Below are 17,502 nucleotides of genomic sequence, written 5' to 3'. Positions count from 1 at the left end.
ACAGACAGTATAAGGTCAAGGTCAACAAGGAAGAATCTCAACCAGTCACCTGCAACTTAGGAGTCCCACAAGGATCGTCACTCTCTCCAACATTATTCAATATTTACCTCCTACCACTCTGCCAGCTCCTCATCAACCTAAATCTCATCCACTACTTATACGCAGACGATGTTCAGATACTGATTCCAATTACGGAATCTCTCCAAAAAACTCTGGACTTCTGGAACTCTTGCCAACAAGCCATCAACAACTTACTCACTAGCCTCAACCTGATCCTTAATCAAAACAAAACAGAATATCTCCTCATCTCCCAAAATGGAACCAACACACTTCCAAGTACCATCATGTCTACCCAATTAACAATGACCCCACAAGTCAGAAATCTAGGAATTATACTGGACAATCAAATGAATTACAGATCACTCATAAATAACATCGTAAAGGACGGATTCTTCAAATTACAAGTCCTAAAAAGACTGAGACCTCTCCTACATTTTAAAGACTTCCGATTAGTTCTACAAGCAATCATTCTCATGAAAATAGACTACTGCAACTCACTTCTACTGGGTCTACCTGCAAACGCCATAAAACCGCTACAGATGCTGCAAAACGCTGCAGCGAGGATCTTAACCAAGTCCAACAAAAGAGACCACATCTCACCCATCTTAAAAAGCCTACACTGGCTTCCCGTCAAATTCAGAATACTTTTCAAAGTGCTCTCAGTAACCCACAAGGCACTACCCAACCTGGCACCACTCGAGCTCAAATTCCCTCTCCAACTCCACACCTCTACCAGACCAGTGAGACAAGCCTACAAAAACAACCTTCAAATCCCACCGATGAAGTCAGCATTAAGCAAAAGAGCTTTCTCCACAGCAGGTCCTAAAATCTGGAACACTCTCCCGTCAGATCTCAGATCAGTGCAATGCTCCACTACATTTAAAAAACGACTCAAGACTTGGTTATTCAACCAAGCTTTCCCTTAACATCAACTTGCGGAATATCCCTGCCAATGATCCCCTCCGTGGGAACACGCTAGAGAACTATATAGACCTCTAGAAATCACATATTCTTTGGCAGTCTAATTATCTAACAACATTATAATACCACCTGCTTAGCTAGACTACATTAGGCACCGTACCTTTTAATTATGTTATTAACCCCATATATCTTAACCCAAGTTAATTCGACCTGTTCATTGTAAGACATTTACTTGTCATTGTTATTGTTGAGAATGTAAACCGAATTGATCAATAATTCTGTTATTGGAAAGTCGGTATAGAAAAATGCTAAATAAATAAATAAATAATAATCATTTGTAAGGGATGAATAGTAGAATCAGGTAAGCCTAGATAGAGTGCGTTGAAGTAGTGAAGACCGGAAAAGACAAGAGATTGAAGGACAGTACAAAAGTCATGGTGAAACAGCATGGGACGAAGATGTTTTAATAATTGAAGTTTATAAAAAGATTTTTTTGTTACTGCTGAAATGTGTTGTGTCATGGATAAATCTGAATTTAATATAATCCCTAGATTGGGTGCAATTGGAATGGATAGTCCATTTAGTGAAAGGTGAGAAGGGGGACCAATATTAGAACTAGAGATTGACGTTAGATGAACTATTTCAGTTTTAGAGGGGTTTAATTTTAAGCGATTATGAGATAGCCATGTGTTGATAGTATTCAAGAATAAAGTCACCATAGAAAGAGTAGAAGATCAAGAAGAATTATAAGGAACCAAAAACTGAATGTCTTTTGCATAGATTTTGAATTGTATGTTTAGAGAAGAAAGAAATTGACAAAGAGGAAGCAAGTAGGTATTAAAAAGAATAGGAGATAAAGAAGAACCTTGTGGGACCCCAGATGAAATCGTGTATTGTTCTGATGAATGCTTGCCAATGTAAATTTGCTGAGTATGGCCTGATAGAAAAGATGAAAACCAATTTAGAAAAGTAGCAGAAATACCTAAAGATTGAAGACCTGAGATAAGAATCTGGTGATCAAGAGTGTCTAAAGCTGCGGAAATATCTAAGAAGACCATGATAAAGTCTGTGTTAGAGTCAAAGCCTCATAGAAGAGTGTCAAAGGATGAAAGAAGTGTCTCCGTAGGAAGCCATGTTGTCCAGAATGTAAAATGTCGTGATCAGAAAGAAAATCTGTTAATTGGTGTAGAACTACAGATTCTAAGAGTTTTGCCAGAGAGGGTAATGATGCTATAAGTCTAAGATTATTTGGGTCTAGGGGATCTTTAGATTTATTTTTTATAATTGGAAGTATAGAAATTTGTTTTAAGCTGTCTTGGAATTGACCAGATTCAAGGGTCTGGTTGATCATGGAACAGAGAAACTTACTAGGGATTTAAAGAGGGAACCTGAGCATGGATTAAAAGGAGAGTTGGAAACTTTCTGTTTTTGTATAATAGTTAGTATAGTGGACTCAGATACCGATGAAAAATCCGACCAGTTCTGGTTAGGTGGAGCATTACTAAAATTGGGGTAGGGTAGATGTTTAAACTCATTCGATATCAAATCCACTTTGGATTTGAAGTGCTTTGCTATTTTATTACAAGTTGACATGTCATAGGTAGTAAAGTTATTAGAGTCCATGGAGGTTAAGGATCTAAAGATATTAAAAAGCACACTAGGATTTCCATTTGCCAATGAGATTTTTTTCGCGAAGAAAGTTTTCTTAGCTAGGTTCAACTCTTTAGTGTATTGATATAGAATACGATAATAAGAGTTCTTTGCATCTGCAGTTTTTTTACAATGCCAGATTTGCTCATTTTTTCTTAGTAAACTCTTAAAAGAGTGCAAGGGTTTGGAAAACCAGGGAGCTTTTGGTTTGTCTTTTTTTACAAGGACTTTTTTTTAATGGGGCTACAGTGTCTAAGGTTGTAGTAATTGCGGAATTCCAAATGGAAATGGTATCATTAAGATTAGTAACTGGAACTAAAGGGTAGATTTTGAGCAAAGGAATCAATGAAAGAGTCTACAGATATCATTTTCTGTTTCATGACTATGGAATTTGTTTTATCTGAACTAGTTGTTACAATACTTGAAGCAGAAACGAAGACTTGAGGTTAAACTGAAGATGGAGACCTGGACTGGACCTCAGGAAATGAAGACACAGACTCTGGAGATGAGGCACAGAACTCCACGGACTTAGAAGACTTGGCCCCAGGACTAGGGTAGCGGCAAGACCTACACAGCCCACCCCAAAATCAGGACTTGGGTGCAGGGCTCCGAATACTTAGAAGGCTCTGGACTTGGGAGCAAGACAAAGACTCAGGAACCAGGATCAAGACATGGAACTTAGATTCAGGAACATGGCGAAGACTGGGACACAGGAACAAGACACGGAAGACAGGAACCAGTAACCAACGAGAGACCAGGAACATGGAACATGGTGGAGCTCCAAATGAAGAACATGAAGAAGTGAAGAACAAGAAATCCAGGAACTCCAGGAGCAAGCAACTCCTTATGAAGGCAACAAGGGACTAGCAGAGAAGCCCTTTTATAGGGCTGCAGGCATGACATAATCAGAAAGGGCTGTGGAGCTTTTCCCCCTGTGGGCCCTTTAAATTGGAGACAGAGCCACATCTCAAAAAAGATATAATTGCGATGGAGAAGGTACAGAGAAGGGCTACCAAAATGATAAGGGGAATGGAACACCTCTCCTATGAGAAAAGACTAAAGAGGTTAGGACTTTTCAACTTGGAGAAGAGACGACTGAGGGGGGATATGATAGAGGTGTTTAAAATCATGAGAGGTCTAGAACGGGTAGATTTGAATCGGTTATTTACTCTTTCGGATAGTAGAAAGACTAGGGGGCACTCCATGAAGTTAGCATGGGGCACATTTAAAACTAATCGGAGAAAGTTCTTTTTTACTCAACGCACAATTAAACTCTGGAATTTGTTGCCAGAGGATGTGGTAAGTGCAGTTAGTATAGCTGTGTTTAAAAAAGGATTGGATAAGTTCTTGGAGGAGAAGTCCATTACCTGCTATTAATTTCACCTAGAGTATAGCCACTGCCATTAGCAATGGTAACATGGAATAGACTTAGTTTTTGGGTACTTGCCAGGTTCTTATGGCCTGGATTGGCCACTGTTGGAAACAGGATGCTGGGCTTGATGGACCCTTGGTCTGACCCAGTATGGCATGTTCTTATGTTCTTATGCCAAACCATGCTTGACGTGCTATCAACTTTAAACCTCAATCAACAAGTGAACAACCCAACACACAAAGCCAGCCCCACACTGGATCTGATTTTCACAAATCACCTCTTTTCAGATACATCAATATCATATAAACCTGTCCCATGGTCTGATCACTACCTCCTACACTGCAAGACACAAGCAAACATCAACAACACGACCAAAACAAATGAACCATTCTCCTTCAAATACCGACCACCCTTCCAAACCAACATCCTTCAACAAGAACTCGGAAAACAACTAATAAATCTGGATCTCTCCAACATAAACAATACCATACAGTCATGGTTCCATCTTACAGCAGATACTGCCAATAACATAAACCCGGAAAGAACAAAACTGATAAAGAACAAAAGAGAAAAAAACAACCCATGGTTCAACACCCAACTAAGAGTCACAAAATCCAACCTAAGGAAAAAAGAAAAGGAATGGCAAAAAAACAAATGTCCCTTAACACTGGAAAGGTACCACATGCAACTCGCTTCATATAAAAAAATGATCAACGACACCAAACGTGACTACTATAGTCAAAAAATCAAAAACTCCACCAACAACTCCATATCCCCAAACAACCTCATATCAGAAAATAACAACAGTCCTACATCACAAACCAAAAACTTAAGCCAAGACCTCGCCATGTTCTTCAAAAACAAAATCAGCAAAATAACTGGAAACATCAATAAATCCATGATCACTGATGACCAACTATCCTTCAAAAACATAATACCATGGTCTAAATTCGATCCAATCTCAACTACCGAAACAGAGAAACTTCTAAGAAAAATCAACCCAGCCCACCATGATCTAGACACAATCCCAACATGATCTAAAGGAAATAGCGCACACCATCGCTCCAAAAATCGCGGCAATCATAAATAAATCTCTCGAAGAAAGTGAGCTACCTGACAAATTAAAACTGCAACGATCAAACCAATAATAAAAAAAAAAAGAACCTCAACCCAGATGATCTGAACAACTACTGTCCAATCTCAAACCTACCCCTACTCGCTAAAATGACAGAGAAAGCGGCCCTGAAGCAACTAAATGAACATCTCGATACCAACAACATCCTACACCTTGTACAATACAGTTTCAGGAAAAATCACAGCACTGAAACCCTGCTACTTAACCTATCAAACAATATATCAAGAGGTGCAAATGGTCTGCATAGCAGGCAAAGTTCCCAGGCTCATTGCTGGAAGTGACTATCGATCCTCCCAGCCAAGTCTATCGACCCTCCTGTCCAAAGACTTAGGGAGCTAACGAGCGGCTAGCTCAACCTAGATCCGTGAAGACAGTCCCTTCCTTGAAAATACTGTGGAGGTTGTCCTCTCCCCAGTTGAGCTCCATGGCCTAGGTTTTGAACTCTACTGTGAAGTCCATTAAGGGCCGACTACTGTGGCATAGGTGGAGGAAGTCCGAACCCACCATGGCCAACCAGCTTGACTCATCAAAGACCAGCTTGAAGGCCCAGACAAACTGTTGTGGATTCTGCAGAAGGGGTCTGCTCACTCCCACAAGGGGGAGGCCAGGGCCAAGGCCTTCCCATCCAACAGAGAAAGCATGAAGGTGGTCTTCATAGAGTCATTAGGGAACAGTGTCGGCTGGAGGGAGAAGTGCATGAAACACTGGTTCAAGAATCCTCTTAACTGCTTCGGTTCCCCAGTGTACCAGGGTGGAGCCGGTAACTGCAGCGTGGATGACGCAGATACCACTGGAGGGGCTGCGGTTGTGTCCAGAGGTGAGGGAACAGCCAAAACAGCCGCTGCATCCAGATGGGTGCTAAGCAGCTCCATTGACATAGCCATGAGCTCTAGGTACTTCTGCTGTTGCAGAATCCTCTGTGCTAGGCCTGGAGGCCTGAGGTGACTGCCGGGTCCATGGCCTTTGCAATATGCTGCAGAAGTGGACCATTGGGCCAAGGGGGAGTTGGTGCAATCTACAGAGAGGAGCCCTGCAGGTCTCCACCATCGGCAGGTGGAGCTGACTGAAGCAGAGACCCTACTGGAGCATCACCAATACCATCCTTCATGCCCCACAGAGGTCCTCACCTAAGTCCAGCCGGCCCTCATTCCCTTAGGTTGAGCCCTTGGGAGCTGGGGCCGGCTGGACTTAGGCGAGAACCTCTGTGGGGGGTGGGGGGGAAGATCCATCAGCTGGAAAATGTTGCATGCCAGCACAGTAAGGAAAGCGGAGTCACGTCAAGCAGCAGTCAGGGCAGGCGGCAGGAAATCAGAGTCGGTTTAGGCTGTGGTCAAGGTGGGCAGAATTCTCTCAGGACTGAGGTTTAGGCAAAGGTCAGGCCAGGTGAAAATCAGTCAATACTGGTAAACAGACAGTGGTCAGTGGCAGGTGGAGGTCAAGCAGCATCAAAGTCAATCTGAGGTTAAGCCAGAAGTCCAATCCAAAGAGAGAAGTAATGAAAAGAAGGATGAGGAGCTGCAGGAGCAAGGAGGGACACTGAAGACAGATGAGGAAGACTGACCAGAAAGACAGAAACTCGAGATGAAGCAGACAGCCAATGGAACCGGGATTGAGACAGAGAAACTCAGGGCCACGGCAGGAACCAGGAACAGAAGTCAGGAATCAAGAACACTGAGGCAATGCACTTCTCTAAGGAGATGACCCTTTGCCGAGGTGGGGAGTACAAGGAGAGTGAGCCTTATATAGGAAGGGAACCCTGATGTCATCAGCAGGTGCTGTGAGGAAATTCCCACTACCAGCCCTTTCAATAACAGGAAGTTGGGAATGTGCACAATTAAGGCAGCCCAGAGTTGGTGTCAGCGTCTCTCTCCCATCCACCGCATCAGCTTCTCAGACCCAGCGGTCAGCCATGCAGCTATTCGGGGGCCTGCCCTGGTGTCAGGGGCAGGAGGTAAGAGCAGTAGTCCATGGGCCCATTCTGCGGACTGCCTAATGCAACAATTCCCACATCCTACAAGTGACTTTAGCTTTTAACTTCTGCCATGGAATGGGACAATATCCTTATTTGAGAGGGGACATGGGTGCAATGTGCCACATTGTCCTAAATCCTTGCAGAGCTTCTGGGAGTCTGCACAGCATCCCAGGAGCTATGGCCCTGGAGTCTGGCACCCTTATTTCAGAGTGGATATGGGTGCAATATGCCACATTGTCCTAAATCCTTGCTGAGCTCCTGGGTATCTGTAGTGTCCCAGGAGCTGTGGGCTTGGAATCTGTGACCCTTATTTCAGAGGGGACACGGGTGCAATGTCCTCAATCCTTGTAGAGCGCAGGAGGGTCTGCATAGTGTCGCAGCGGCAGAGCTCAGAGGCGCTGAGTCTAGTCTTTAGCTCAGTGTAAATACAAATTCTGGCTTCAGATTATCGTTAAAAATTGGGTTTTGCTTCTGCGTTTGCTTCCATTTGTATTTCCCACGGGGTTCAGGGAGAATCCGAGCAAAGGGTGAAGACCCCCGGAGCTCTGCAGATCTCGCAGCCTCCTGCTCCGAAAACGTCAGAATGAAAAGAGACCGAGAGCGCAAGGACAGAACTGAGCCGAGGGGGCGGACCGGGAGAGGGAGGAGGGGACAGAGCCGAGGGGGCGGTGCCAGGAAGGTACAGGTCTGAGCCGAGGGGCGGGGCCGTGAGAGGGCGGACGGGACAGAACTGAGGGGGCGGGCCTGGAGGGGCCGGACGGGACTGAGCCGAGGGGGCGGGCCTGGAGGGGCCGGACGGGACTGAGCCGAGGGGGCGGGGTCAGGAGCAGGGACCGGCTGGGGCTGGGAAGCGGAAGCTCGGCTGCCGCTGCCGCTGTCGCCGGTGCCGGTATGGCTCCGCCTGGACCTTCCGAGCCCCCACCGGGCCCGCCTGGCCGCTGCAGGCTGACTGTGGAGCCGCTGCTCTTCCTGGCCATGTTCTCGCTGGCGCTGCAGGGGCCGCTTACCACGCAGTACCTGTGGGACCGGCTCGGCGCTCAGCTGGGCTACAATGGCACACGGGAGCGTGGATGCCGCAACCAGAGCGGATCTCCGGACCCGCTACAGCAGGTGAGAGGAGCCGGGACTTGCGATCCCATCCCGGGGAGGAGGAGGGGAGAGAACCCTGAGCCCTGCGATCCCATCCCGGGGAGGAGGAGGAGGAGGGAGAGAACCTCGGACCGTGCGATCCCATCCCGAGGGGAGGGAGGAGGGTGAAAGCCCCGGGTCATGTGATCCCATCCCAGGGGAGGAGTGAGGGAGAGATCCCGGGCCATGTGATCCGGTTTCTGGAGGAGGGAGGGAGAGCCCTGGGCCATGCTATCATAGCCCGTGGAAGGCGGGAGAGCGAGAGTCCCAGGCCATGCGATCCCGTCAAGGGGAAGGAGGGAGGGAGAATCCCGGGCCCTGCGATCCCATCCCGGGGAGGAGGAGGGAGAGAACCCTGAGCCCTGCGATCCCATCCCGGGGAGGGGGAGGAGGAGGAGGGAGAGAACCTCGGACCGTGCGATCCCATCCCGGGGGGAGGAGGGTGAAAGCCCCGTGTCATGTGATCCCATCCCAGGGGAGGAGGGAGGGAGGGAGGGAGGGAGAGCCCTGGGCCATGCGATCATATCCCGTGGAAGGCGGGAGAGCGAGAGTCCCGGGCCATGCGATCCCGTCAAGGGGAAGGAGGGAGGGAGAACCCCGGGCCCTGCGATCCCATCCCGGGGAGGAGGAGGGAGAGAATCCCGGGCCCTGCGATGAAGGAGGAGGGTGAAAGCCTCGGGTCATATGATCCCATCCCGAGGGAGGAGGGATGGAGAGATCCCGGCCCATGCCATCCGGTTTCTGGAGTAATAGTCAGGGAGAGCCCCGGACCATGCGACCCCCATCCCAGGGGCAAAAGTGGTTAAGTAACTTCGCTGGCTACAGAGCAGGCTCTCGTTGCCCGGTGTTTGATGCAAGTTGTAAGTGTTGGGTAGGATAATGGACCTTTTAGTATAACAGTTCTTTTACTGATCCTACACAGCCAGCCTCCGCACCTCCTCCCATGCGTCTCCCCACCTTACCTTTCCCTGTTTCCCTGGTAGGCTACTTTCCTTCCCTGAATCCAGTTTGGTACTCCACGACTTCCTAGTTAAGATATCAGTGTATCGCCTGTACAAAGTGTCCGTCCCCCCCCCTATTTCTCTGCCTTTTGCCCTCCTAGCCCTTCCAAATATATGTTGCATAATGCCCTTTTGTATTTATTTCCCTTTTTTGAATTAATTCTTTGTTTTGTTATCTACGATTTGGTTTTTTGTTCTCTGTATTTCCTCTTATCAGTTCATTGTAAGCCGGCATGATGTGCCCTACGAATGTCGGCATAGAAAAGCCTTTAAAATAAATTAAATAAATAAATAATGGAGGAAATGCTGTCCTCTGACTCTAGAGGTTAATACTTTGGCAATATTTAAGAAAGCAGAAGGGCAGGAAGTCTTTTGCCTCTATGGCCGCACCAGGGGATTGGCAGCCCCTTCAGGAAGGGTTGGTGCTGATTGCAGCCTGGGATTGCTGTCATACCGTTGATAACTTTTCCTTTCCTTACTCTTCAGGAACTGGAGACCATGACAGCTCACTGGAACCTTTATATTAATCTGGGGGGCTTCCTGGCCGGGCTCTTTGCTGTCATGCTTCTCGGCCCCTGGAGTGACAGTGTTGGGCGCCGTCCGGTGCTCATTCTTCCAGCCCTTGGCCTGGCCCTGCAGGCTGCTATCTACCTTGTCGTCATGTACCAGAAACTGCACGTTGGCTACTTCTTGCTCGGACGGATTCTCAGTGGCCTGTGTGGGGACTTCAACATGATCCTTGCGGCTTGCTTCGCTTCCATTGCCGACACAAGTGACCGGCGCTCACGGACCTTCCGGGTGGCGATCCTGGAGGCCTGTCTGGGGATAGCGGGCATGTTGGCCAGCATCATCGGTGGACACTGGTGCAAAGCCCAAGGCTACATCAACCCCTTCTGGTTGGTGTTTGCTGGGAACCTTGTCACAGCGCTTTATGCGATCTTCTGCGTTCGAGAGTCTGTGCGCGAAAAGAAATGTGCGAAACTGTTTAGCAGCCGCCACTACCTGACTGTGTATCGCCTATTCACTGTGCCGGGCGAGGACAGGCACCGTGCCCAGCTCTGCCTTTATTCACTGGCTCTCCTGCTCGTTGTCACTGTGCATTTTGGGGCCAAGGACCTCTTTGTGCTGTATGAACTGAGCTCTCCGCTGTGCTGGGGCTCTGATCTCATCGGCTATGCTTCAGCAGCCGAACATCTGACATACCTCAGCAGCCTGGCAGGGCTCAGGGCGCTGCAGCTGTGCCTGGAGGATGCTTGGGTGGCAGAAATGGGCCTGCTCTCCAACATCTCCGGACTGATTGTCATTTCCGTGGCAACTACAACTGCTCTGATGTTTACAGGTGAGATGCAGTCAGAGTGTCTGCTGCATCAGAAAACGCTCCAAAGAGCAAGAAGGGGGTGACGTGGTTTGCCACTGGCTGTGAGGCAACTCTCAGGTACCGCAGTCCTGCTCCACCAAAGTCAGTGCCCCTGCACCATTTCCTCCTGCTGGGGGAGGCTGGGATTGCAGGACCTGTGATCTCCCCCTCACACCCAGCGGTCCTGCACCATTCCCTACAACACCTGAGGCTGGGACTGCAGGAGCTGTGAGCTCTCCCTCAGCCAGTGCTCCTGCACCATTTCCTACAGTACCTCCTGCTGGGAGAAGCTGGGACTGCAGGATCCATGAGTTTCCAGCACAGCCAGTGGCAGCTTGCGTATAGGTACCATGGTGCAATCACACCACAAAAATTAAATTTAAGAGAGGAGAGATATAAGAGGTTAATGGAGGATTATGGCAGGTGATAAAAGAGGGGAATTGGGGGGGAGAATATGTGGAGGGGTTGGGAAGGAAGGCAAATGGAGGGCTGCTGCTTATATCAACTACTTTATGATCCACCAGCTACCTCAATATTTGTGTGTGTAATGAATCAAGAGTACTGTGTGAAGCTTAAATTTCATCTGCACTGGAGATCTTTCAGTACTGTATGATATCTCAGGTTATAATATCTTTTCTGTTCTAGGTTTTGGAATCCGATTTTTAGCAATGGCAACAACTCCTGTAATACGGTCAAAGCTTTCAAAGCTGGTGGATGAGAGAGAACAGGGTAAGCAGTTATGAGTTCTAACATGGAAGCAAAAATCTTATGCAGGAAGCGCTTGATGTGATGGGCGATCAAGCTTTCTGCAGTCCTAGCCTACCCAGCAGGAGGCGCTGTAGGGAATGATATGGGAGCACTGGGGGGTGAGGGTGGGGTTAGGAGCTCTCAGCTCCTGCAGTCCCAGCCTCTCTCAGCAGGAGGCACTGTAAGGAATGATATGGGAGCACTGGAGGCGAGGGTGGGGTTAGGAGCTCTCAGCTCCTGCAGTCCCAGCCTCTCTCAGCAGGAGGCACTGTAAGGAATGATATGGGAGCACTGGGGGTGAGGGTGGGGTTAGGAGCTCTCAGCTCCTGCAGTCCCAGCCTCTCTCAGCAGGAGGCACTGTAAGGAATGATATGGGAGCACTGGGGGTGAGGGTGGGGTTAGGAGCTCTCAGCTCCTGCAGTCCCAGCCTCTCTCAGCAGGAGGTGCTCTAGGGAATATGGGAGCACTGGGTGAGAGGGTGGGGTTAGGAGCTCTCAGCAGGAGGCGCTGTAGGGAATGATATGGGAGCACTGGGTGTGAGGGTGAGGTTAGGAGCTCTCAGTAGGAGGCACTGTAAGGAATGCTCTAGGGAAATCTCATGCGCTCTGTTCTTCTCTCACCAGGTGCTCTCTTCGCATCAGTTGCGTGTGTAGAAGGTCTTTCGTCGCTGGTATCCACAGGACTCTTTAATGCTCTTTACCCTGCGACCCTGCCCTTCATGAAAGGATTTCCCTTTCTCTTTGGAGGACTTATACTTCTTATTCCAGTTGCAATTATTGGGTAAAGCAGCCCTTGATCAGATATTCTTGTTTCAATAACATTGTCTGTATTGTTTCTTTTCTGTTTTGCATATTTAAAAAAGAGCTGGGGGATTTACAAGTATTGCTTCTGAATTTTTAAACTTTACTGTGCTTTTGTGGATTTTGTTTCCATGCTTCATAAAAATAGCTTACAAATTCTCATTGCCAACACCATTCTCTACAGCTCCTCCTGCTGGGAGAGGCTGGGACTGCAGGAGCTGTGAGCTTCCCGCACACCCAGGACTCCTGCACCATTTCCTACAGTGCTTCCTGCTGGGAGAGGCTGGGACTGCAGGTGCTGTGAGCTTCCCCCTCACCACAACCATTCCCTTCAGCACCTCTTGCTTGGAGAGACTGGGACTGCAGGAGATGTGAGTTTCTCCCAACCCAGTCCTCCTGCACCATTCCCTACAGCACCTCCTGCTGGAAGGGGCTGGGACTGCAGGAGCTCCCCACACACAGAGCTCCTGTACCATTCCCTACAGCGCCTCCTGCTGGAAGAGACTGGGACTGCAGGAGCTGTGAGCTTCCCCCTCACCCAGGCCTCCTGCACCATTCCCTACTGCACCTCCTGCTGGAAGAGGCTGGTTTATGAGTTTTCTGTGACTAAGGGAAAAGCTTGTGTTAGATGATTTCCAAAATATTATTTCTTCTTTCTATGTTTGGTATTGCAATTTAAGGGGCTGTTTTCTCCCCCAGATTTGGTCTGTGACATTTTCCTTGTCTTTCTTAGGTTGACTGAAAAATGCAGTTCCAAGCCGGAATACAGGGAGTTTACTGAGGCTTCACAAGAGTAATCCCTGATTTTGCCAATGGGCAATGTAAGCAGACAGCAACCCAGTCAGCAGTGGGAAGGTAACCAGATGTGACGTCCTCGCTGCCTGTGCATCTCTCTGTGATTCAGATGTCAAACACTCCAGATTGTGACTTTAATCAACCACAGATGTAGTAACTTTGCCAAATCTAATATGCTGTGGATCCGTTAGCTGTGCATGTTAATCACAAATGAGTGCTGTGGGGCAGGATGATGGAGCAAGGTGCAGCTGCGTGGGGCAGGGCTGATGCTCTTTCTCTGAAGTTAAGAGGAGCACGGTACTGAATTCTCATGTGCTTCTGTCTCTCCTTGCAGTACTGTTTACTTAGTATTTCTATGTATTGCCTGTGCCTCAGAGCCATTTAATGCCGTAAATGATGAGATAGATTCTGAAATATTTACTAGGAAATATGAGGTATACACTCTGAGTCATCCGGGGAGCGTATGTGCACCAGTCTTTCTCTGAGGGTCAGCAGTTTCCCTTATACTGTGGCAGAAAGAGGAAGGGAAAGTGTGTACGATAGCAAAATATTAAGATGTCTTTTATATCCTTGTTTGACCTTGTCCCTGGTTGGGGAGGCTCTTGCACGCTTATCACCTCTTTCTTTGTAACCTTACTTGCAGACACATTCTGTCATTCGGAGACTCCCCCTCCTCCTTGTAGTATCATATAAAATCATAGCATTTCGCTGGTTTCCTCCATGCTTCTGTCTGTGCAGTGACTGAGAAGAAGCATGAGGTTGCATGCAAATCCTATGAGATCAAAAGCAGCTGACCCTCCCTCCTCCCCTGAAGACCTACAATAGCATATCATAAAGAAATGCTTATCAAAAGCCATAAATATTGTCCTTCCAGGAGCTATTTGTAATCTTTTGCTTTATCAGTTTATCTTAATTACTGTAGCTAGGCTTAGCTTATCTCCTTTCCCCCTCTCTCCCTCTTTACCCAGAGATCCTGGGATATGAGGCTGGGCAAGTCAGTATCTATGGCCCGAGCAGTGAGGGAGCAAGTCTCTTGCAGGTGAAGGCTCTGGTGATGATGCCTTCCATGCACCTCACTACTACGTCCTCTATTGGACATGGAGAGCAGCTGGATATTATTGTTTTCCTGAATGAATGCTTTTCAGTTCTATTTTGGGAAACTATTATATAAAATTGACCTGTTAAAGACAGAAATATAGAAAAAGGCGATTTTTCAAAGCTAAGAACACAAGAAAATGTATAATTATTCTCTCTTGTTCTGGTTAAGGGTCTGTGCAGTCTGCGAGGAGGCTCTCCCATGGGTGAGTGCAGGTAAAAGGACAATAACACACAGCAATATCCATTAAAATTTAACTCACAGAAAAAGCTGGTCCAAAATCCATAGATACATGGTATTCGAAGGGAGGGTGTGCATTTTGTACCTCATTTTCAATGGGAACATAGCACACAGCCTTTTGAAGGGACCCACTCTTACGTGTCCATTGAGTAGCACTCTGGGAAATGATCAGTAGTAGTAATACTTTACAGGAACTGCTCTTATGTGTATCTGAGTAGCACTTTGAGAAATGATCAGTAGTAGTAGTACTTTGTAGAAACCATCTCTTATGTGTGTTTGTTGAGTAGCACTTTGAAAAATGATCAGTAGTAGTAGTACATTGTAGAAACCATCTCTTATGTGTGTTTGTTGAGTAGCACTTTGAAAAATGATCAGTAGTAGTAGTAGTACATTGTAGAAACCATCTCTTGTGTGTCTGTTGAGTAGCACTTTGAGAAATGATCAGTAGTAGTAGTACTTTACAGGAACTGCTCTTATGTGTATCTGTTGAATAGCTCTTTGAGAAATGATCAGTAGTAGTAGTACTTTACAGGAACTGCTCTTATGTGTATCTGTTGAATAGCTCTTTGAGAAATGATCAGTAGTAGTAGTAATTTTCAGGGACCATCTCTCATGTGTGTCTATTGAGTAGCACTTTAGACATGATCAATAGTACTAATTTTCAATGATCTTGACTTAATTTCTTCTGTGTGTCTGTTGAATGGCGTTTTAGAAATGATCAGTAGGAGCATTAGTACTTTGCAGGACCCCGTCATATGTTTGCTTGTTGAGTAGAGTTTTAGAAATAAATAGTAGTAGTATTTTGCAGGAACTATCTCTTATGTGTCCGTTGCATATTGCTTTAGAAATGAACGATAGCAGTAGTACATTGCAGGAACTCTTATGTGTGACTGTCAAGTAGTGCTTTAGCAGTGATCAGTAGTAGTAGTAGAACTTTGCAGGATTAAAGGGGCACTTAAGGAAGAGAAGGTCATCACGGAAACAGTAAATTAATTCTTTGCTTCGGTATTTACTAATGAGGATGTTGGGGAAATATCCGTTCTGGAGACTGTTTTCAAGGATGATGATTCAAATGAACTGACCTGAATCACAGTAAACCGGGAAGATGTAGTAGATCAGAATGACAAACCAAAGTGTAGCAAATTACCTGGATCGGATAGTATACATCCCCGGGTTCTGAAAAAACTAAAAAATGAAATTTCAGACCTAATACAAGTAATTTGTAACCTATCATTTAAAATCATATGTTGTACCTGAAGACTGGAAGATGGCCACTGTAACCCTAATATATAAAAAGGGCTCCAAAGGTGATCCAGGAAAGTCAGGTGAGCCTCACTTCAGAGGCAGGAAAAATCGTGGAAACTGTATAAAGAACATATAGATAGACATGATCTAATGGGACACAGCCAGCATGAATTTACCCAAAGGAAGTCTTGCCTAACAAATTTCCTACATTTTTTTGAAGGGGTTAATAAACATGTGGATAAAGGTGAACCGGTAGATGTAGAGTATTTGGATTTTCAGAAGGCGTTTGACAAAGTTCCTCATGAGAGGCTTCTAAGAAAACTAAAAAGTCATGGGATAGGAGGCGATGTCCTTTCATGGATTACAAGCTGGTTAAAGACAGGAAACAGAGAGTAGGATTAAATGGTCAATTTTCTCAGTGGAAAAGGGTAAACAGTGGAGTGCCTCAGGGATCTGTACTTGGACCGGTGCTTTTCAATATATTTATAAATGATTTGGAAAAAATATGACGAGTGAGGTAATCAAATTTGCAGATGATACAAAATTATTCAGAGTAGTTAAATCACAAGCAGATTGTGATAAATTGCAGGAGGACCTTTCGAGACTGGAAGATTGGGCATCCAACTGGAAGATGAAATTTAATGTGGACAAGTGCAAGGTGTTGCATAAAGGGAAAAATAATCCTTGCTGTAGTTACACGATGTTAGGTTCCATATTAGGAGCTACCACCCAGGAAAAAGATCTAGGCATCATAGTGGATAACACATTGAAATAGTCGGCTCTGGGTGCTGCAGCAGTCAAAAAAGCAAACAATGTTGGGAATTATTATGAAGGAAATGGCAAATAAAACGGTGGATGTCCTAATGGTTCTGTATCGCACCATGGTGAGACCGCACCTGGAATACTGTGTACAATTCTAGTCATTCCATCTCAAAAAAGATATAGTTGCACTGGAGAAGGTACAGAGAAGGGCGACCAAAATGATAAAAGGAATGGAACAGCTCCCCTATGAGGAAAGGCTAAAAAGGTTAGGACTGTTCAGCTTGGAGAAGAGACAGCTGAGGGGGGATATGATAGAAGCATGGGATCATTGCAGAGTTTGATGAGAGGGCAACTGATATTAATTTGGGGTGCTTGTTTTAGGAATGCCTGGGGCCTGTTGTGTGGCGGAAGACATCAGATAGACTTATGCACTTTATTATAATAAAAATCATCGGAATAATTAATTAATAATTATTGTTAAACTGTGCTGCTTGTCTAATTTCTGGTACAAAGCAGAATCAACATATAACCCCAGCACTTGTAAACATAAAGTGGTTACCAATCAACCAACAAATCATTTATAGGGCGAGCATGATTGTAGCCAAGCTGTTAAACCCAAATACATGTTCATGGGCCAATGCGTGGTTAAAAGTATACAAACTGTCTCGCCAACAGCGTTCTTCTCAGCGTGGACTCCTTGGTGTCCTTGCTCACTTAACATCTACTAGAGAATTAGCCTTTTCTGTAGCAGCACCGTCCCTATGGAATTCCTTGCCACTTGAGCTAAGATTAAACACTGGCAGTAAAACTGTCAGAAGTGGTCTTCGAGCTTTTCTTCTGCAGCAGGTCTCTTGAATTTATTGATCAGCGAATTATGTGTAGGTAAGATGCCAATATGTGATGATGAAATATCTGTCGCTTAGAGGGTTTATTATACATTATACATTTACATTTACATTTACATTATACATTTTTTTATTTTTTATTTTATATGTACATATTCTTATTTTTATGTTCTGTTTTATTGTACAACACTTCGGCCTTTTCTGTGTGACGTGGTTAATAAATTTATTAAATGAAAATGAAATGAAGTCTACAAAATCAAGAAAGGAATTGAATGGGTAAATGTGGATCAGTTATTTACTCTTTCAGATATTAGAAAGACTAAGGGGCACTCCCTTAATTTAAAATAAATCGGAGAAAATTGTTTTTCATGCAACA

At 45.8% G+C, this 17,502-nt stretch overlaps 1 protein-coding gene across 3 annotated transcripts; it reads left to right on the top strand.

The window, feature by feature from the left end:
- Positions 1-7,929: 7,929 nt before the first annotated feature.
- Positions 7,930-15,744, top strand: SLC46A1 (solute carrier family 46 member 1). Of its 3 annotated transcripts, none has more exons than XM_029613663.1 (5): positions 7,930-8,220; positions 9,726-10,578; positions 11,242-11,325; positions 11,967-12,123; positions 12,877-15,744. In XM_029613663.1, exons 1-5 carry the CDS (start codon positions 8,002-8,004, stop codon positions 12,938-12,940), a joined length of 1,377 nt encoding a protein of 458 aa, XP_029469523.1. In that variant the 5' UTR covers positions 7,930-8,001; the 3' UTR covers positions 12,941-15,744. The 3 variants fall into 3 exon arrangements, with proteins under 3 accessions (XP_029469523.1, XP_029469524.1, XP_029469525.1); XM_029613664.1 differs by lacking the exon at positions 7,930-8,220 and adding an exon at positions 8,793-9,109; XM_029613665.1 differs by lacking the exon at positions 7,930-8,220 and adding an exon at positions 8,794-9,098.
- Positions 15,745-17,502: the final 1,758 nt, after the last annotated feature.

Source organism: Rhinatrema bivittatum, chromosome 8, assembly GCF_901001135.1.
Source record: "Rhinatrema bivittatum chromosome 8, aRhiBiv1.1, whole genome shotgun sequence".
In the NCBI taxonomy this organism is placed as follows: domain Eukaryota; kingdom Metazoa; phylum Chordata; class Amphibia; order Gymnophiona; family Rhinatrematidae; genus Rhinatrema; species Rhinatrema bivittatum.
The sequence above is the reverse complement of the archived record's forward strand: the minus strand, read 5'-3'. Positions and strand labels throughout refer to the sequence as shown.